The sequence below is a fragment of the Corapipo altera genome, unplaced genomic scaffold (genome assembly GCF_003945725.1).
Source record: "Corapipo altera isolate COAL_440 unplaced genomic scaffold, ASM394572v1 45, whole genome shotgun sequence".
Lineage (NCBI taxonomy): Eukaryota > Metazoa > Chordata > Aves > Passeriformes > Pipridae > Corapipo > Corapipo altera.
In genome coordinates this window covers 5,452,290-5,474,742 of record NW_020884877.1, presented here as the reverse complement: position 1 = coordinate 5,474,742, position 22,453 = coordinate 5,452,290, and the positions used below count along the sequence as shown (strand labels likewise).

The 22,453-nt window shown below is 38.9% G+C and overlaps 1 protein-coding gene across 1 annotated transcript in view; it reads left to right on the top strand.

Moving 5' to 3' along the window:
• The window catches only part of HECW2 (HECT, C2 and WW domain containing E3 ubiquitin protein ligase 2), a 153,160-nt gene that overhangs the window by 57,911 nt on the left and 72,796 nt on the right, over nucleotides 1-22,453 (top strand). The window contains exon 3 of the mRNA XM_027636741.1: nucleotides 19,906-20,013. Coding sequence (XP_027492542.1) covers nucleotides 19,906-20,013 — 108 coding nt within the window. The remainder of the gene's footprint in view (nucleotides 1-19,905; nucleotides 20,014-22,453) is intronic.

Sequence of the window (22,453 nt, the reverse complement as noted above, 5' to 3'; positions counted from 1 at the left end):
AGCTACCAAAGTTAACAATGAGTAAGATTTTTTAAGAGTTATTGATGGGGTAGTATTTAATTCAGAGGCAACAACACTTTCTTTAATGTGCTCTTTAACTTGTAAATTATTTGAGCAGTAGGGTGAAAAGTCCAGTGCATTGTCCAATTTCCTTTAAAAAAACCCCAAACTCACCCATGCTGCATGTTCAACACGTAAAATCCCAGACATCCCACCTGACACCAGTGCCAGTTGCCCCAAGTGATGCTTTGGCTTTTGTTGTCCATTCCGCTGGGTGTTCTGAATCATTGGCACCTAAGATTTTGGTTTTGGAAAGCAGACCTAATTACCGGACATTAAATTGAGTACTCTCCTCTCCTGCTCAAGCAGTTCAATGAAAATGACTGTATTTTAGATTCATGTGAATTACTGTCATCTGTGCTGCTATTTGCTGCAGCACTAACATGGCAGAGCGTTTACTCTCCCAACAATACCAACAGCTCTGTGCCAATTTAGCATCTCAAAGGTGCTGAGAGACAGCAGCGGGGGGTACCTGCAGCAGTGTGTAAGCAGGAGTGAGAGAGAGGCTCTTTGTCCGTAGTTTGCCGCTGGACCTGCTCAGATGCAATGTGCACAAGTGATCCCAGCAGAGAGGGTGGGATGGAATAGGATTTGTAGGCTGCTGTAATAGGAGTGCAAGTCTGATTGCACCTTTTGCAGTTACTTATTTACGACCTGTGTTTACTTGTATTGCTGGGAGTAGCTGAGTTGGTGAGCCTTTGTTTCTAGTTCCATTCAATTCCAGGGTCTGTTCTTTGCCTGCATAGTCCCAGGGAATTAATGCTCTTTAAAAATATTCTACTAGGAATGTAAAAGAAATAATAATGGAAATGTTATCTCTAGGTGCTTTCAAGACATGCACACAAATTAATAAAACCTCTTTGCTTTCATTAGTCTACATAGTTTTTTATCCTTTTTTTGCTGTTGCCTCTTAACACCATGAGAGAGAGAGAAAGCTTTTTACTTCTGAGATTTCATGCTAAGAAGTTAAATAATCAAAATAGTTATCTCCTTTTTTTGACTTCTAGTGATGATTTTAATATAATTGCCTTTGATTTTTTGGCACTGGTAAAATTATACTGCTTCTAAAGAACTACAACATGACCTTTGTGTTTCTTTTAGCTTTGGTCTTGTCCAGTTTAATCTTCAGAGCTATTTAGTACCCATCCTAAGCAGTGTTTGACTTTGTTTCTCTCATCTTCATGACATCAGCTTTAAGATTTGAGATTATAAATAACTATATTGGTATCCTTTTTGTTTCAGAGGTAAATCTTAACCCTGAAGAAGTCATCCACCTCATTACAAAACTAATAAAGCATAAAAATTGTCTTGTTTAGCTAGAGCATGAACTCTACCAGTTACTTTGAGGTGGCTTATCTGATACCCAAGAATATTTACTTGTGTCTTGATACATTGATATGTTGCTGGAAATCCCTGAAGGTAACATATGGGTGGTGAGGTAGGTCAGTGGTGCGTTATGCATCTCATTGAGGAGGCTTTGTCTTGGGTGTATAGAGACCATGGACCAGGGATAGGTGTCAGGGATCTGAAAGTTCTCATGAGGCATACTGGCAGCAGTGTTTTTATTTTAAATATAGGGGAGATTCACTGAACTATTTCAGGGGAGATTTTTTTTTTTCTTTGCAAGGAGGAAAAACAGCTTAGAAAAAACACTTCCTGATTAGCCATAGTATGTTGCTTTTAAAGTGGGTGTAAGGAGAGTTACGATGATGGGAAACAAACATTGTGTTTCACAGAAAATATTTCAGGTTCTTTTAGAACTCCTTCCTGCTCATTCCTTTAGAAATCTAAGACTGACTTATCTTATTGTGTGTGTATACTGGATGAATTTCTTCCAGGATGTGTTGGCTCATTTCCTTGAGTACTTCTAAATTTTCTGAATTTTTTTTCAGTCACAACAGATAGCTGAAAAAGCTTTAAGGAAATGAGTCAACCTCCTGAAATAAATTGCTTACTGAATAGAGGATACTGTGTTCGAAGCCACAGACGCCCTTGATAGTTCTGTGGATGCTAATTAATAAATAGTCTCTGAAAATCTATTATATATACCCCATGTTCCAAGAGGATTTGGAAGACAAATATCCCAAAAGAACATCTAAGCTTCACTGTTAGGAATGTGGGCCATGCTTTTAGACTCGCAGAGGTATAAGCATGAGAGGTGCAGACTGAGAAGTGACAGGCAGACTGTAATGCAAAATTAAGGACCTTGCTGAACTTGAATGTAAATAGAGAGAAGTAATATACGGATGCTGAGCTGACTACTACCAAGCTTTTATAAAATGGCATTGAGAAATCTGAAGGCTGCATGGGCAAGGCGCTTTGCTCCTTATTTAATTACTCACAACAATTTGCATTCTGATTTCAGGAGCCCTTGCTGCTGGTGCCCAAAGCAGGTGTGTTTGTTCTGTAAGGAAAGGTCTACGACCTGGAGAAGAGTCCCAGCAGGGAGTTTCCTTGCACAGGGCAGTGCTGAGTCACTGCGCTGGCAACTGACTGCAGTCCTACATAGTTAGTTTAAAAATAAGTAAGAGGACACCATTTTAGTAACATATGTGTCTTATACATTAGGTAGGCAAGGCTTTGGGATTTTCTTTGCTTCCCAAGGATTACTCAGCAACTCATGGACAGAAATGAGAAAGCCAGCACCAAGCACCATGATTTGGGATTTTCTCATAGATGAGCCAAACTAAAAGTAAAACCAGATGATCCTTAATGTTTAAAAAGTTTGACATCTGGATCTGGAGCTGAACTTTGAGGCAACAAGTAATGAGCCAGCTTGCCCCGCTTTGATGTATTACACAGAAAGTCCCTGATGCAAGCAATAAATACCACATCTCCAAACAGATGATGTGCACTGTCAGCTTTTTAGGCGCTCCAGAGAAATCTGAATGCATGCACACCACAGTGGAGAGAAGAAAGTGCCGAGCACCTGCAAGGAGTTGACCCTGTTGGTGTGTAAAGTGTTGCAAAACAGTGAGAGTTGGATAAATGCAGGTATAATAAAATCCAGCTGTGGTGGAGGGAGTCAGAGGATGGTACAGGGCTCTGCCTCTGGTTTTGTGGTTGTCAGCAGTGTCTGCCCATGATTTGCAGTTGTAAACAATTAACTTGCTAGATTTCTCTTGTTGGAGCACAAGTGTTGGTCAGGGTGGTTTGATACTGTGGTCTATAAGGTTTTAATATGACCTTTAGGAGTGAAGTAGCAGTGTGGATGAGGAATTGTAGCTGCAGGTACCACAGTGATTCTGTCCTGGCATTTAGTGCAACTGAAATATTTTCTGAGGGAGGAGCACGACTATTTCCTAGTTAGGGACGAACTAAGAGAAGAGAGTGAAATGTGAAGGAGGCAGTGGAAAGAACGAACTAATAACTCCAAAAACCAACTACGATTGTGAGCAGTTTTAAAGCAGTCCCACTTCACTGTATTGAGGATTTAGAACACCAATGGCTTTTTTCCCCTCCAATTTTCGTGATATGTGTATGTGGTATATCTGTTATAGTTTCTCTCCCACTCCTTATAAATTTTTCCAGCCCTCCATACTTTTATTATATAAAGTCCAACTACTTTGTTTTGTAGTTAATTTTTTATTTAATAATTCCCAGTTTTGTGGAGGTGGCAAGGTTGGATCTCTGTGACCTCATGGACAGGGAATGGGTGCTGTATTCTCTTATCAAGGACAAGGAAAAGGGCAGAATCGTGGTTTACTAAAATCAAACAAAAGCATTGTATCATTAGAAGTGTCCCTACTGAAGAATCTCAAGAAATTATTGATTGATTTGTCAGGAATGCAGGAAAGGAAAAATAAAAACAATGCTTGACACAAGGTTGACTTGCAGGTCGGTGTATGTACCTGCTTGCAGCTCCTGCTTGAGCCGTAGGGGATGGTATCCTGAGTGTGGTAGAGAAAATCAGCAAAATCACTATGACAAACTGCCAGCACATTGTGACAAAATGGGTTTGGTGGTCTCGGCAAAGAACCAATAAAAAACTGCTGAATTTCTGTCAAGTAAACAAGTCCCAGGCTACAGTCCAAGAGAACCTGAATCAGGTCAGGGACAGTACAAAAAGGCAGATACTGAGGCAGAACTGAACACATTATATTTCCTCTGTTTGTATACCATGCAAAATAGCATCTTTGAAAGTGTATGTGCTCCTGATCTGTTTCTGGGTTATCCCCTGTTTGCCTGAGCATTAATACAATGTGTAAGCACACTATATTGTTTGGTAGAAAGAACTGAGAAAAACGTGATGTGCTTCTGTAAAGTGAACTGGGTCAGACTTCATGTGCTCATCCAAAAAAATCCTTCTCCTGGTGTCTACAGTATTTCCTTAACTGTGCTGTTAAATTCTGCAATGTCAGTATGCTAGTGCCAGATCCCCAAATGGGACAGTCTGTGTTTGCAATTAATCAATGACACATGATGTAAAATCATGCAAAAATGCAGAAACCACAGCTTGGCTGAAAATTATGCCCCAGGGACTTGATTCACAAATTGTATTAAGGATCAGAGCTCACTGTAGAAACTTTTGGCTAGTTAGGTGTGATATAACCAATCTGAATGGGATATTTTGGTTGCATTTTTATATACTTTCAAAAGCCATAAGTTTCTTTTTTGTTGTTTTTGTATTTTGCTTGCCTGCTTCTTTATACACACCGTCACACTGAGTAGTGCTGGCTACACTCACTGGAATAATACATATATTTGGAAACATTTAAAATATTTTATTTCAGCTGCAACTTTAGTAGTAAATGTCTAGAGAAGATGTTTGCTTTGCGCATCTTTACTGGGCTTCATGTTATCTTATATAATATATTAATTCTGCAAGTTATCAGTAGCCATATCAAATCTAAAGTAAATCTTGAATCCTTACATCAAAAGATAAAAGGAAGAATCTGGTTAGAGCTCGGAGTATGAAATGCTTCTCACAACAGTAAGGCATGTCAGGACATTTGAAGTCAAGTGATAGCAATGGCCTCATTAATAATTTTCAACATATTGTAATGCTCAGATCTGTTTTTATGCCAGTTCAGAACAGAGGTTTTGAATAAACCCATTTCAGGTGAAAAGACTGTAAAAAGCCCAGAAGAGCTTTTCAGCAATGGAAACTCTGGAAGAGAGGAATGTGCCATTAGATCTTGCCATCATGAGGCAACGAAAGGGAGGTAGAAAGTGTAGCTGACCAGGAAAATTAAGTGCTAATGGTGACAAAGGTAATGAAGGCTCATGATTCAGCATATTCCTTGAAAAGTCTTCCTTAGCACAGTGCTTACCTACATGGATGTGCTCTCTTTATGCCAACCTATTATTCTTCTCTGTCGGTTTTCCACAGCATAACTTATCAGCCATTTGGATGCCTTAGGAAACATATAATGTATGAATAAAATAGGAGGATGTTGCTGATTACTTAAGCTTAGAGGTTATGTGGTTTGTAGAAGGGAAAGGAGAAATTGCTTTTGCAGAGGTATTCACAGTATGACAGTTAATGGTTTCACTCTTTAATAGAGGCATGAGAGGGAAGCATTAATACTGTTTCTACCTTGGCTTAGCACCTGTGTTCTTGGGCCCTTTCCTCTCTTTGTTAGTGGGTTTTTTACATTTGGGTTAGATTACTGAGAAATTGAAGTATGACAAAAGTATATTGTTTAAATATAAATATTTTTCTATATTCCAAACCAGGAAGCTCCCTGACTTTCTAATAAAGTCCCTAAAAAACCTGTTAATGTCAAATGACAACAATAGACTGGTTTGCATTCCTACTTAGACTGCTCATAATATTGAAAATAAACTTAAAAACAACAGCTGCTAAGGAAATATTAAATCCCACAAGATCCTTAAGAAATGTGTGCTGCAGAGCCATATTTTTTTTTACAGCTTTCAGAAACTGGAAGGATTTCTAAAAGGCAAGGAAATGTTTCTTTTTTTCTAAAAAAAGAACAATTTTTAGAAATGTTTCTGTGTTTGACATGGGAATGGACTTGAACAGTGAGACTGAAATGCTGACTGACACTGTGACTGTCAAAAGGCTGGAACAGATTTAGAAGAATATTGATCAGACAATGTCAGAAACTGCAAGCAATAATCAAGTGCAATCAAAAGTGAAGCTGAGAAATCCAGGGGCAGTCTTCCCTCTCCTTTCAGTGGTCAGTCAGTTGTCTTCCCCCAGTGTTGAAGGATGCCACATTGCTGGAAATTCAGAGGTGCCATCACAATAGTTCCAGAGTTCAAACCATCAACCATTTGAGAAGGCAAACCCCAAACTAACCTCCTGGATCCAGGATGTCGGCTGGATATCCTCCTACATGTCAGCTGTTCTATATAGGCAAACTGCTCTTTCTGTGTGTCTGATCTGTTCTGTGTGTATTCTGCATCTAGGGCTTCTTGTTTTAGCCCTTCACCCCTAGCAGTAAATAGCACTTTAACACATGCAAAGCATTTTATAAGAAATAAATCTAAGTAATTAACAAGTAAAACAAGGGCTGAAAATGCAGAAGTGATTGAGTGGTTAAATGAACCTCCACAGGACCCTTGGGGAGTGTGTTTGGCACAGACTTTTCTCCTTGCTGGTTCATTCCAGGAAAGAAAATAGAGCTTTGGGAAGCCTGAAGGTGGGACTTACTATGAAAAGCAAAATGAGAACACCCAACTAGCTGGCCATAAAAGGAGCTGATGGATCACTGTGTGCAAAGGCTGGGTCAGCTTTTTGGATGATGCTGGCTCTGTGATTCAAAATGTTTTGTGCTCTGAGTTTAACACCTTTGCTAATGATGAATTAATTTATTTTTTTTAAATAAAAATCTTACAGAAAACTTTCAGTGTTTCAGGTTGAAACTTTCGCTGGCACAAAAAGCTGCTTGTTATAACTGCTGGAGGAAAGACACATGTGGGCAGTTAAAACTTCATTTGTTTTCGTGGTTACACTGGTTCTCCTTCAAGGCCATCAGCAGAATGTGCCATCTGGCAAGGGAACTCCTCCTTCTCATTGCACATCTGAGAGCTTCCCACAAATGAGATTTCAGCTAATTAGGATACTTTATGCCCTTATGGGGATTTAAGAAGAAATACATACCTTTAATCTCTTGTGTTTTCTTCTGAGTTGCATGGTTTTTTGTTCGGTTCTAGAAAAGAAATATATTTACTGAATTTAGCCTTTTGTTTGCTTGCAGTTTGCATATATACAATTAAAGATTTTTCTACAATTTATTCAGAATTTATATATACACCTAACAAATCTAGTTGGGCCTGTGGCTCTTTCATTGGAAGTTGTGACATAATTTGAGGGTTAGAATTATGAGCTCTTGCTTAATGACACTACTCTTATGCTGATGGCTTCCTTTATTTTGTTGGGTAAAGATGGTGGAGTTACTTTTCAGGTGTAGCTGCTTATGGTCGGTGTTCGTATCTCTGCAGTGTCTGGAAGGTCTTGGTCAAGATATTGGACATGCAGTAGGTGACTGAGCTGAAGTGACTGAGCTCATCGTTTGTGCTGTATGAATATTTGCTAGAATCTGTAAAATGTAAATATTTCTGTCAGTAATATGAATGGGAAAAAAGCACATCAAGTGGGTGATGCACCAGTGAATTCAGGTCAGTTTTTGTAGCAGATAGTTGCAGAAATTGAGGAATTTGTGTCACTTGAGTAAGTTAGAATGAGGATTTTAAAATTATTGCTGTGATCAGTAACCCATTCTGACTTTTCAGCAATTTTCAGGATCATCTGTTAGGTGAGTGGTTTTTTTTTTAATTGATAAATTTATTAACTTAAAAACTCTAATAAATTATAGTTTCTTACTATTTATGATCATCTCACTTTTAAGTCCAGATGATGAAAAAGGGAAATAAGCACAATCCTTGTCAAAAAGTCTTTGCAAATTTATGTGAATTTGTAAAGTACTCTTATAAAGTAAAAATACTTTATAATAATTTATAGTACCTTATAATACTTATAGATATACTATATACTTTAAAGTAAAAATACTTATAAATAAAAGTATAAACCTATCATTATTAAGTTGTAGTGCAAGGGAAACAGGATGGCTGCTGATAATTATGGCTGGAATGGCTCCCGTTAATTAGGACAAGAAGTTTTTTAGTTTATTATAAAGTAGTTACAGGCTTGATATTTGCCTTAACTGCTGCTTAGGGTACCCATCTTACAGCTGACTGGGTTTCAATTGATAGTGTACCATTACTACTGTAAATCCTGTGTAAAATAGGGTAGTTTCTTATGCTGTATGAGCAGCTGGAGGAAAAAGGAAAAGGGAGCAGAAGGATGGACAAAAAGGAAAGCAGGAAACTAGCCAATGTTCTGTGCAAACCTAAAGACCAGTGATAGCAAATATGCTCGTAATAAATTTTACTCTGCTTCCTGGGTAGCCAACATGAGGCATATTGCAAAATGTTATCTGGAGATAAAGGTGAGTACTCAAGTCTAATGTTTCAGTCAGTTTTGGCAGACACTTGCCAAGTACTTGTTTGTTGGTATCTGATTTTAAAATTTCATAAATATAAACAAAACAAATGCACTTGCAGTGGTTTCAAACTACAGATTTAAAATAACATGCATATGTCTTAGAAATCTCTTCTAGTCTGTTGTACTTTTCATATATGTGCATTGCAGTGATGACTATGGTGTTTAAAGGGCAAATGTACATTTCATAATGATTTAAAATGGTGTTTTATTTTTAGATTTGCAAAAAAAAAAAAAGTAAAAATAGCATACGGTCATCTTGACTCTATTTAAAGCCCTCTCAGTTATGGCAATTGTGTTTGCTGATAGTTCCACAAGAAAAACCTCTTTCTGAGGAGCAAGTCAGTTACAGAAGATCTACTTGTGGAGTAAAGTCTACTTAAGGTTAGTTTATGAGCTAGTAATGGCTCTCAAATGAGCCTACATTTTACTGAAATTAAACCCAGAAGAGATAATTACATCATTCAGTCTGATTTATTATCTATTACAGGCCACTCAGTGTTGTCCAAATTTCACCTTGCCTGAATAGTCCTGCTCTTAGAAAATGAAAATGTGACCATTGTCAGAGAGCAGCAGCAGACTGAATTGTAATAATGGTCTTATAGCAGAGGAGGAATTGCTCCAAGTACATTTCGAGGCTGTGAAGGATGGAAGAGGGATGGCCATGCAGACCCTAATGGTAGACTTGACAGGGCTACTGTAACCATCTGGCACTTCCTGAAGTGATTTCCACTGTTTCCACTTCAGAAATGTTTGACCAGAAAAAAACCAAACACCAGGCAAATCCCCCATTTTCTCTGGGACCTTTCTGCATTGGGTGTCTGCATACATGACCAGATGCTTGCTGGTTAATAAAAAAACCAGCATGAAGGCCATAAAATAAATGACCCCTCACTTTTTCTGCTGGCTGTGAGATTACATATGATCTGTATCAAGATAGCCACACCAGAGAAAGCCCTCTCTGTAAGTGCAGCTGTGTTAGCAAAATTGTGCTTTTGTTGTTAATGTTTCTTTATGTTGACAAGAGCACAGCTTTGCTGGTGTCATGTCTTCCACAGCAGGAATACTTTGTTGTATTTTTGAGTTTTTTCTGGCAAAGACTTGTGATGGGAATGTGGTCACAGATAAAAGTGCATGCCCTTTATCCTTGGAAGCTGCAATCCTCTTCTGCGTGCAGCTAAAGCCAGCTCAGCAGCTCATGTGCTGCCAGCAAACAAGTGCTTATCTGACACCATATAAGGCTGTAGTTGAGGAGGAAAATGATGAAAAACATTCCACAATAAACTTAGACTGGCAGATTAAATATGGCACAGAAAAGCTTAGATACAGATTATTTTTTTTTCCTTATTTAATTTAACTCTGACAGTATTTACCCCCAAAATAAGTTTTTACGGTTAATTAGAAAAAAATGATTTGTGTATACAGATATGCTAAACGATCCTGTCCCAGAATAATAGCCTTGAGGATATTGATGCACACAGGTTTGGTTTTGTGATGGGTTTTTTTTGTTTATTTTTTTGGTTTATGTTTGTTTGCTTTGTTTTTTATTTCTTGGACTTAGTACTGTTAAAAACAAGAGATAATTGCCTTTAGGATACAAAATTGTGCAAGTGTTGGGAGGTGTTTGGAGATATGGTGGGGAACTGGATATCACAGGGAGGAGGGTATTGAAGAGGAATTATGATTGTGAAGATGGGTTTGTATTGAAGTTTTAACAAGAGCTGAAATGCAGTGAGGTGCTTAAAAAAAATAAATATGATGCTGCAGGAGAGAGACAGACTCCTCTTTTCCTTAGTATATTGCTTGCATCTTTGCTGTCCTCCTGTCCTCTAATCTTTGTAATATAATAGCCTACTGAGTTGATGCAGTATGTTACATTATAGGTGTAGTCCAACTTCAGTACCCATTAGTGGCCTAAATCTGATTTCCAGACTGTTCCCTGCCTGGTGGCCATTGTTTTTGGCTGTCCCCATCTTCTGCAGACATCCCTTTCCCCAGACCATCAGCAGCTGAGAGGACTGTGAGTTGATATGAGAGGTAGTGCAGCTTTTGCCTCAGTTGCTTGTTGCTTCCTTCAGGAGGAGTTGGAAGCACCCCCTATGTTATATTTACCCCCACGTACAGCCCGTTGGACCTCACTGAACTAAATGGTAGGTGATTTATTAGCATTTTGCAAAGATATTGGGAGGTCTGTGCAATATGATTAAGTATCTAGTAGTCTTTATGTCTTAGGGCATTGCAGTACCATCTGTCAGAGCTTATTCAGTGTAGTTCTCTAGCATAATTTTTTTTTCTAACATTATACCTTTCTTGTAGTAGCCATTCTGTTTGATGCATTGCAAAAACAGCCAAGCATTGTGTACGTGTGTTGTGCAGGATCTGGTTTCCAGGTGAGCTGGGTCAGCTGGTAGGTGACTCATGATGCACAGAGCACTTGTGCTGAGGGGCTGGTACATATGTGAAACCTGAAGTATAGATGGGAACGAAGTGCACATCATTTTATGGAGAAGGATTAATAAGATTTTCAGGAAAGAGGTTAAGCTTGAGGTCATTTCCTTCCTCTTCTTATGCTTTTGAATCTCTGCCAGTGAGATGGGTGAAAGGATTTATTTTTGTCTTTGAATGCTTTGAATTTCAATGATGACTTGACTTTGAATACAGAGAAGTGGAATTCCACTTTATTCCTGCCATAGTACTGTGTCATATGTCTGAAAAAATTACTTGTATTTTTTTTCAATATCTTTGTGTCTTGCATTCTAGTTAACTAATCCTTTGAGCTGCTGATGTGCCTTGAAATACCACATTGTGTGAGGACATATGGAGGTGCTCTGATCCCCATGCTGAACTTTCAGTGTACATAGAGAAGAAAACAGAATGTAGTAGTATAATTTTTGGGAAAAAAAAAAAAGAAATAGTCAATCTTATGGCTAGTGTCAGAATAAAAGCTATGTATGAAAAAGAGAGCAAGAACTTCCCCACCCTATTAATTTAAATTTCAGTAGCAAAAAGGTTTCATGATTTAGTATTTGGATGGGTTGTATGGTATGGCTTTTATGCTCTGCTTCTGCAGGTGAAGTAGGAGCAAAGTACTAGAGAAGTCAGTGTTATTCCCGACCATCCTGTCAGTCACAGGTAGAAAAATTAATAATTTCTCTTGCTGTATAAAGTAATGGAGTGCAATAGAAGTCAGCAGCATGTTTGTGGTATGTAGTGGGTCATGGGGGGCACATGAGGTGCTTCTTGCCCGCAGCTCAGGGACAGTAAGTAAAGATATGTGAACCTTAAATTTGGTTGTGCAACAGAAAAATTGCTGCTGTGCAGTGAGGAACAAACACCTCTTTGTGTTTTTGACCATAGGTCATGATATTAATTATGGTAGATGATGATGATTCTTCACTGCTAATATAGCAGGACTGTGTAACCAGAAGGCCAAGATTTGTGTTCAGGTTGGAGTTCAGTGTTGTCCTGCACCCTCTGGCAGTGCACAGTTACCTTCAGGAAGAGCCACGACAGCTGCTTCTCTCCAATCTGAGGTTGTAAGAGCATCTGTTGTACCGTTCTCTGTCTCTTTTCTGCTCTTGCTTTTCTCAGCTGAAGATCTGTGTCTTATATTTTCATTACCTTCCAAGTTTTCTGTGTTCTGAAGAGTAAAGACAACTGTGATAGCATATAGTAGGATCTAGTAGCTGCTTAGGCAGCTTTTAAGACTGTTCTAGAATTTTGTTTTCAACTTCTTCTGGAGTGCTCTGTTGGCATTCAAGGGAGAACAGTTTCCAACCATTTAGTACACAGCAGTGTGTTAAATTTCTCTTACATTAGTCCAGTTCTGGTGTTATTTCCCCCTCTGTCCTTTGAAAATACAATGCTAGAGGTTCTCATGAAAACGTAGAGCAATACAGTAGCTTTCAGTTCTTCATTAGCAAAGAGTCCGTCTTAATTTCTTTGACTGGAACCATTTTTTGGAAAATCTTCAAACCGAGTAAGAGCAGATACTTCTATAAGAGGTGGAGGCTTTTCCTCTCATCCCCAGTGTTTTTGTTTGTTTGTTTTTGTTGTTTGTTTTTTTTTTTTTTTTTTTTTTTATAATCTGAGTATTGCTGGAAAACCAAGATTTACTTTGAGATCTTGAACCTGGTACTGTACAAGTGTGCAATTTCTTGAAATTTGTACTGCAAAAGATCTACAAACCATGGACCAGATACCTTTAAGTACCATTTTTGTTCTTGCAGTACTGGGGCTGCTTCAACATGATTTGGGTTCTTGCTGAAAGTTGGAGTAGTTGGAGCATCCACCAGGAGGCCTGTGAGCAGTCAGAGCATCTGGCAGAACCAAGCCTTGTCCAAGCCCCTGTGCTGAGGTGGCATTTACCAACTTGAAAGAGGAGAGGTAGTAATAGAAGCTCTCTGGCACCTGTTTATCCTCCTGCTCAGGAGTGCCCTGTGCAGAGTTACCCTGGGTTAAAGGCAGCTCCGTCCCAGCCAAATGTCATGGAGCAGTCTCGTCTTCCCTGAAATAACTGGATTTGTGGGGAAGTCATGCGGGAGAGCGAAGTACTGTGTAAACAAAAGCCAGCACTTCCAGTGAGCTCCTGCTGTGCTCGTTGCTGTGGCTGCCTTGCCGTCATTTCTAGGATTTAACCATCCTCCTGTTTACATCAGCCCGCCCCATGCTGCGGGGCTGTGGCCGTGCTTAGGAATCCTCCCATGGACAAGGCAAGGAAGGAAGTGGAGGGAGGATGGGGCTTCGGCATCCTGTACCCTTCAGAGGGGAGTGGCTGCAAATAGCTGAGCTTGAAGGACGTAATACCTTCTGTGTTTTAACACGGGCTGTTTGAACCTGGATAAACCCTTGATTAAAGGAGAAGAGGCAGACAATGGTGTGTAACTGCTGGAAACTACTGCAGAGTTTGAGAACATCCTTCTGAAACCCTTTCCTTCAAATGACAAGAGGAAGGGAGAGGACAGACGTGCCTTGTGGAGCTGAGATTATGCAACAGTGCTAATACAGAGCTAAAGCCTCCAAACTTGAGCTGCACAAGCTGGGTGCAGAAGGCAACTTCTGTAGAAGATACCGTTTGTGATTGGGAACAAGGATGCTATTTTCAGTATCCATCCCATAAAACATTATTGGTTTTTATTCTTCAGTTTGTTAATTGGGCTCTGATGGAGGAATGCAGTTTAAGATCCACAGGCATCCTTTGGAATGGCCAGGTAAGGCTAGAAAGTACAACTGAGTGTTGATCTTTAATTTCAGCAATGTACTGGATAGACGGGTGCTATCTTTCATGAGAAATATTCTGGCTCCACCAAATAACATGTGAACTGTTCACAAACTGAGATGGGGAATTCTGAAAATCACAGAACATAAGCTTTGGCATAGTGAGTTGACATTTTTTTGTATGGTACTAACTGATATGTAGAGTATTTTAAAGGAGTTGACATAATGTGATTTATTATAGTAATTGCTTGCAGTGGAAACCCTGTCTTCAAATTATTTATTTACTGGCTTTCTAGAAAAGGTGATAAAATTTTTCTTCTCCTTAAAACGTGTCCTGATTCAGTTTTCAATTGATTTTAAGCATATTTTGTGTATAAGAAAGAAATTTATTTAGTTCATTATTTCGGTAAACTCTGTGCTACTTCTTTAATGATTACCCATAGATTTTTATTTTTAGTATTTCTAGAATTAAAATTATCAGAGGTTAACAAAGTGAAAATGTTGCATAAAAGTTAGTGTTAAAAACTTTCTCAGTCAGTTGCTCAGAATCCACAGCAAGTATGTTTTGGAATGTTCTTGCTAGTCTTACATTTTGGTGACAGTCTGTTTTACTGCTTAGAAGTCTATGCTCACACCAAAAAGCAGAGTACAGTTACTGGCATTGAGATTGAGGTTTTGGAAGTAATGCAGTAAAATGCATGTAAATTTTTTGTTTTACGTCAGAAATGCCACCCTATAGATTTCCTGATGGTTGGCTCAAAATTAAGTTCAGAAATATCATCTGATGCAGATTAACCAAAAACCTGTTACTTTCTTAAAGACTAAGTGAAATGGTGGAGTAAAATAGGTGGAGGATGGCCATCCTTGATATCATGTTTGTGAGAGAAACTCGTGGCAAATCCATGAATCTCAGCTTGAGACGAAACTAGATGTAGCCTTACTGTCTACCAGCCTTCCAGCTCTGCTGATACACAGTGTAGGAGAACACCTGACAAGAGAAATAACATTAGACTGATGCTTTGAAAGCTTCTCTGGGCTGAGTACAACACCCCCTCCCCCCTTAATAACTGGATACATTGCTTGCATCACCTTCAGTGCTCAAGAATTTATCGAAATGAAACTAAAATGCTAAAGAAGTAAGCATTTTGACAATCTGAACTTAATTTAAAATTTTAACAGTACAAACACCTCAAAAGATTTTGTGTAAAGCGTTTTCCTGAAAGGGATGAAAAAACAGAGATTGGCATGTAAATCCCAAATAAGGATAACAGAATTGTGCAGGGATACAATGATGTTACCAACGTGATTGATCTTTCCTGAGCTTAACTGCCTGGATTTTTCAAGTGCTGTGAGTTAGAAAACCCATATATGGTATAAAAGATGAAAATTTTAAAGTTGCGTATAATTAAAGCCATTCACTGACAATCAGAATCTGTTAACATCACCTTCTCTCTCAGCTCTGCACATGAACATCTTTATAAATGTATTACAGAAAAGAGATCAGTATGCAAAAGTTTGAACCTCTTAGATTGCTATAGGGAACTTCTAAATTTTATCCTATGCAGTAGGCAAGTGACGTTTCCACACCAGGAATTTGTGACTTCTATAATGTCTTTTGAAGAATAAAAATAATTTGTATTCATGGAAGTAAGCCTTTTATTGCATAACCCAACACTACTGACCACAGAAACTGGGACCAGAAGAAGACTGGTTTGATATGACTAGTCTGTGCACTGGGACTGTAAGGCTTGTTTCAGATAATTAGTCTGTGGCAGTTCCTCTTTATCTGTCTTATAAAAAACTGCATATTATTTATTTGTTGCTGTAAACTATGCAAAATGACTCTGTGAGGTGATTGATTTCCGGTAGTTTATCCTTTTTCCCAAGACAGAAATAGTGAAAGATATAGGACACAATGAACAAAATGTGATCTCCTCAGAAGCCTCCTGATCCTTGATGTCAGATACTGGCTTAGCATGGCTTTCAACGCTCCTGTAACATCCTTGTGCACAACCGGGAGTAGCAGTTGATAGAACAGAAGGTTCTGCTGCCATTCAGCACAAGACTGGAAAATGGGCAAACAGAAATAACCCCTGACATTGGGATGGAGCTGGCCATCTAGAAATCATCTTTGCAGAAAGAGATCTGGAAGTTCTGGAGGACAAGAAGTTAAACAAGAGCCAACAGTTTGCCCTGGTCACCCACTGGCATTCTGGGCTGCATTAGGAAGAGCCTGAGCCAGCAGGTTGAGGGAGGTGGTCCTTCCCCTCTACTAAGCACTGATGAGACACATCTGTGTGCTGTGCTCAGTTCTGGGCTACCACTACAGAGAAGGCATGGGCATACTGGAGCTTCTTATGGCTCTTACTCATTTTATGGGCGTAATTTTACTGTTAAAAACTAATTCTATTAAAAACAATACCACCTTCTTCCACTGCACTGTTCATTCATTTATCCAGTACTTTTGCTTTTCACATAATGTAGCTGTGTGGCATTGACACATGTCAGAGGGAGTTGCATCCTGTAGCTGGATTCACTGTTGCAGGAGGGCAGAGCTGAGGATGCAGGTGGAGAACTAGTGTTGACATGGAGGGCTCAAGCTGTGGGTATTGTGGGCGCTGTTGGTGTCTAACTTAACTTCAAGGATGTTGTAATGATGGTGAAGCCTGAAAATGGGGAAAAAATGAGCACAGCTCTTAATGCCAGGTTTGGCTGATTGCTTAGCAGTTAAATAAAGAAAACATTATTACTCAGAATGCGTTTGCTTTACAGTGATTTGAAGGAGCACTACTCGGTGTCAAGTTCCACACACTGATACATTTACTGCTACCCACTTTTCATTGTAGAACATTGTCTCAAATGCGCTGATTTGTACAGGGGTTGCAGCTCTCAGAAGTTATGTCCTGTAATATTCTATGTCCAAGAGTTACTGAAGACAGAAAGATATCTCGCATTGTTTAATTTCTTTCAGAAGTGTAGACTCACTAGACAAGATATTGATGCAGTAAGACAGTATTTTGTTGCATATTTTATGTTCTGGGAAGGGATATTTATATCTACTCTTTGGCCCAGATTCTAGAACAACTGCCAGTTTCAGAAACAGCAATGATTAATGTGCTAAAAAGGGAATAGAACTGCGTAGAATTGAAGTTCCCTATGGAATGTATATATATAGTGTTTATGTGTATATACATACACACATATGTTTTGGTGAGGTGGAGAAATGAGGGAGTGATAATTCTGATGTTGCTTTTTGTGCTCTCAAACACTTCTCTTTTTTTGTCAGTATTTTTGTCAGTATTGTGTACTTTAATGTTTTCATGCTATGCATTTTTTTTCCTGTTCAGTTTCTCTTTTTAAAACCCATGAACTGAGCTTTGCAGTTATTTTTCCATAGGTATTAGTAATGTCATTTTTCCGCTATGTGAATAACATCATAGAAGTAGAAAAAACCTATCTGTTTCAGAAAAAAATCAAAGCTGACCAAAATAAATTCTGTAATTTGAGTTGATTGCTGACAGGCAGTGTTCTGTCAGCGTTTTCCATCCCTCTGTCTCCACCACCTTCTGTTGCAATGGCAGTGTGCCTGTGGGCAGTGTATCAATGATTTAGTCTTCATAGCTGCAAAGGAGTCTGTTTCTTAATGTAAGGGCTGAAAATCCAGAGGCTTCCATAAATTTATTTTATTAAATAAGGTGAAAGAAAGTGTTCTGCATTCTTGTAACTACCAGCTCAGAATTCAAGACTCAGTTAATGGAGGACCTTTTCTGAAGCTCACTAATGTCCCTGTAAACATTACCATTGACTTAGTAACTGACTAAAAAAACAAAGAACAACTGCTTGTGCCTTATTGTTGGAAATATCATCATTAAAGGCATATTTCATTGCTTAAGAGTTTCTTCATTTGTTGAACTAGATAAGAATAAAAAGTATTAGTTTTTATAGTTATAATATATCTAACATCTGCCCTTCTTAAAATTATGAACAGACTCTTCTCCAATTGATTAAAAAGAGAAATGCAGGACTAGAGCATGTTAGGTGAGATGTTTATTGTCATCAATGCATCTTCATTTACACAGATGAAATGAGAATGCTGAATAGTTTAGAACTCTGTGTTTCAGATAACTGGAATTTTTAAAGAATCTGCTTGCCTTTGGTAAAGATGTTTTGGATAACCAAGTTTGTATAGTGGACTAAAGCAGTCACTAGTGTAGTGCTGCTGGAAGTTAAACAGTATCTCATGGTTTGTCAGGGTTCTCTCTGGAAGATAATAGGGCCTTGGGTTAGGAAGGCACATTAAAAATAAAAAAAGAAAATAAATTCATCAAGAGTGTATTGTTTTGGTTGGAGTGTCATTGCAAACCACATAGAGATTTTTCTTAAGGCCTGTGGCATGGTTATACGGGCTATATGTTCAGCATTCCTCTTTATATTAGCTTTGAAAAAAAACCAAAAGCATGGGTGAGATACAGCTTTGTTTATGCCAAAAGTTTTTTTCTGTAGTGGAGAATAAACATGCATGGTTTAAGATTTTACTGCCTGTGTGCCTGACTTTATAGTGTGTACAGTTCATGTGCCATCACGTTGTCTCCACACGGAAAGTTAAGCCTAGGGGTATTACAAGCTTGAGGACCACAGGTATTAGGAGAACCCTCCTGTCCCTTCTTGTTGTCATTGAGATAATTATGAAACTGTTCTGGAGCTGTCATGATGTTAAGGTGTTCAGACTACAGCTTTCTAAATATTCTCAAAGTCACCCATGCCTGGAGGCATAAAAATGTCAGTAGCTTTCCGTGGCCACTTCTTGACTCTCCAGAGCTCTTTGAGGTTTTGGGCAGTGTGTAAGTTACTGTTGAGCAACCACAGAAGCCCAGCATATGTCTGGTAATGCTGTGTGTGTCAACTTGTCTGTGATGTACAGATTGCAGTAACCCTGATTCAGTGGGGGTCACCGTATATACACTGAGGTGAGCAGTCAGAATGAAAAAGAGAAGATTTAGTGTAAGTTTGTATTTTTAAGATAAAAGCAAGAAAGCTGCATCGTTTCTTATTCCTCCATAAATAGCGTATGGATTTCTGATATGTAGGTGACAGTTCTGTAATCTTGTGTGGGATTTCCTACCAAAGGGCAAAGGAATGTGGTTGAATGGATAGGAGCTTCATGCAGAAAGCCACAGTAGGCTCAGTTACTAGTGAAGAATTTTAAAATTGCAGAATGCATTCAAATGTATACAATAAAACAGGAATTTATATTTTTTTTTAGTTAAGAGTAAAGAATATCCAGTACCACTGGAAAGAATTAGGATGTTGTATTTGAGGTCACAGGTAAAATTGTCTGGTTAAGAAACAGCTGCCAAAACGCATTGGTATAACGTTACAATGCACACTTCCAAAGAACTTCCTGTACAAAAGAATTCAGTTGAATTTATGTCAGCTTTGTCTGTGTCATCATAACTAACCTTCGTGCCCCTTCAAGCAGCTTCTCACTCTGATTTTCTTTCACTAATACAGCTTTCTGGTATCTGAATACAGGCTGGTAAATAAAAAAGGCCCTAAGGACCATGTTTGCTACTGTTAGGACAAAAATCTTCATTTCAGAGGGGAAAATACTGATGTTGCTAAGCTGCTCTGCAGATACTGTTTGTTTTTCTGTTCTCTTTTGAATGCGTTTTGCTGAATCTCTCATTTCTAACTCTGGTTTACCAAGTGACAGTTCTGCACTTTGGGCCTCTAACTTGATAGCTCTACTTACAAGTCCATGCTTCCTAGCTAGGGAATGAATGCTAGATTTTCACATCACAGAGCAGGACTGGTGTATAAAACAGTGCAGTAACTCTGTGATGAGGTTTCTGTCAGCTCTACACTCCCAACAGCCTCTCTGTTGAGTTAGGGAAGTTTGGGAATTTAATACTGTGCCTTGGCAGGTCACCTCTTAAAGGAAACCATATATTTACTTTGGCTGTGTGTATGTCTGCTCCCTCTGCATAAATTGATCTAGCAACTGTAAAAGAGAAGCCATTTATCTTTTGCCAGTTAGTTTGATTTATTTATTTAGTAAAAGTAGTTTCTTGTGTCTGAGCCTCTTGAAACGGAGAACCAAGAAAGCTACTATTACAAATACTACTTGCTGAAATTATTTTTTTCCTTCCCTTTTTCAGATGAGAACTCTCCAGCCAATTTCTGGGATTCCAAGAATCGGGGAGTGACTGGCACGCAGAAAGGACAAATTGTATGGCGCATTGAACCTGGCCCCTACTTTATGGAATGTGAGTACCTATTTATCCAGTGTGTATTCCAGGGCAAGAGTGCCTTGGAGTGTCAAGGCAAGTCAACAGCATGGCATTTGATATCCGTTTCATCAGTCCCTCTGATAAACTAAGGGAATTGATTGTGTTGCCCTAAGGGGCAGCATTTTCCAGTGTTTTTTCTGGACATTATAAAAATGGAGTTGATCTTAGATGTACATTTGTACTCTAGGGATGTTCTTAGCATGTTTCAGTTTAAGAGAGGAAGAAATTGCCTTGTGCAGTGTCATATACTATATACACAGTGAAAGTTGAAGTCTCTTCCCAAAGTAGCTTCAAGTTTCAGCTGAACAAATGTTAATGGTAAATGCATGTGGAGGAGAAGGTAACGATGTAGTAGTGCCTGCTAATGTTTGTTAGTATGAAGGGTAGATTTGTCTCTAGGAAGTGCCAGCCTCCTGTTCAGTTGCATCAGAATTTCTCAGCTGAAGATTTGTTGTGCTGGGAAATCCACTGGGCAGTTTGGAAATACTGAGAGTCTCTGTATGACTGAAATAAAGTCTTCAGTTGGACTCTGTAAGGACTATCAGTAGCCAAGCTTCAAATCAAAGAGCTATGCCACTCCCTTAGACAACCAGGATTTATAGGAAGCTAAGCTGTTCTGTTCTGTGCTATTTTTTTTTCCTTTGTTTTTTGCTTTTTGATGAAACAGAGGTATCTTACCATTTGAAGTACATGATCCCCTAAAGAAACTGAGGTTCGAATCCTAGGATGTTGTATCAGAGCTTGCTGGAAACTCTGATGTGCCAAGCATCAAAGTGGCAATCAGTCCCAGAAGAGCTGTGAGTTGCTCTACCACCTGTTTAGCCTCACAGTAATGAATCTTCCTGCATAAGTTAAAAGAAAAAAAATACTCCCACTCTTCACTGTACACTGCATTGCTGCTAACTGTAGGTTTTGGCAGAAATTTTTATTCTAATTAACTGATATAACAGCAGTACATGTATTTCAAGAGGTGTTGTATACTCTGTACTAAAAATAATTATTAAAGCTTCCTGTTTCTAGAACTCATCACTGCATCTTGCCAAGTACCCTATGTGTTACACAACACACTTTATAATAAAAAAAAAATACCTTAAATAGGATAACATTTAGTTCCATTTCAGGAGTTCATTACAGGAAAAAATGATTGAACTGAAGGTAATGATCAAGAAAATAATAAAGATAATTAACTGTCCTGTGCCAAAGACAGTGGTGTATTAAAGCAGATTAAAATGTCTGTTAGTAAAATTCATTGCCTCATCTTTCTTGTACATATACTCCATCAATATTGTTGCCAGTAGGGGCAGTTTGACTTCAAAGATGTTTGTATCTTTTAACTGGTTATGTGTTGCTCCGTTATGTATTGAGATGAGACTCTTGAACAACATTTTCAGTTCATGTGAGTAACCCAAACTAATGCTTCAAGGACTGGTAGTTTGGACTTAAAATCAGCTGCAAATGACTTTGCACTTTGCAACCAACTGCACCTCACAATCAGCTGACAGAAGGAGTGCAGGATGTATGTTCTTTGATCATGGTTATCTTCACTAAGGAGCAGTTCTGCTGCCATACAATGAAAAAGAGACAAGCAATTATGCAGCACCTGAGAACTGTAAAAAGGAATGTTTATGAGCGTATGTTGCTATAGCACATAGTATGGAAGATAAATATGTCACCAGTGACACTTGTATTTCTAGTGAGAGGCCAAAAGTTATCTGCGTTTCTGATTCCACTTTTTAAACTAGAGGGTTCCACGGATATGTGACTGTGTTTGCTCTGCAAGGCTTTTTCTTGTAGCTTATAGGTGGTGAAGCAACTCTGATGCAACTACAAGCAGCTGCTCTTTTTTCTATTTTCTTTTTTATTCCTGAGATCACTACATCCCAGCTCAGGCAGACACAGCAGGTGGCTGTGCAATTCAGGTACAGCCACAGTGTTACTGCGGTGCAGCACCAGGCCGCGTGTGGGAAGAGCTGTGCTGTCAGGGTGCTCACCATGCTCTGCAGACACTGTCACTGCCCAGCCCGTGCCAGCCACAGAGACAAACTTAGCTCTCCTGATGGCCTCTTTCTTCTGTTGCGGTGCAGATATAATTTGTCACTCAGTGTAGCACTGCATGTGATGCTACTGTCATAGCAAGAGGGAGAAACAAATGAAGAGGCTAACATTCCCAGGAAATGTGTGCCAGATTATTGAGTAAAAGGTATTTCTGCTTTAATCTGCCATTATTTTCAAAATTTGTTAAAGAACTCTAGAACTGTAGATTTCTTGTTTAGAAATATCTTTGCTGAGAGGCAGAATATGTCAGATACAGGTCATGGTACATGGGGTTTGTCATATTTATTCCTCACAGTAATGACATGCAGCAGACCATTAGCAATGTCCCTGATTTTTTGAAGCAGCAGCTCCAGTAAGAGGC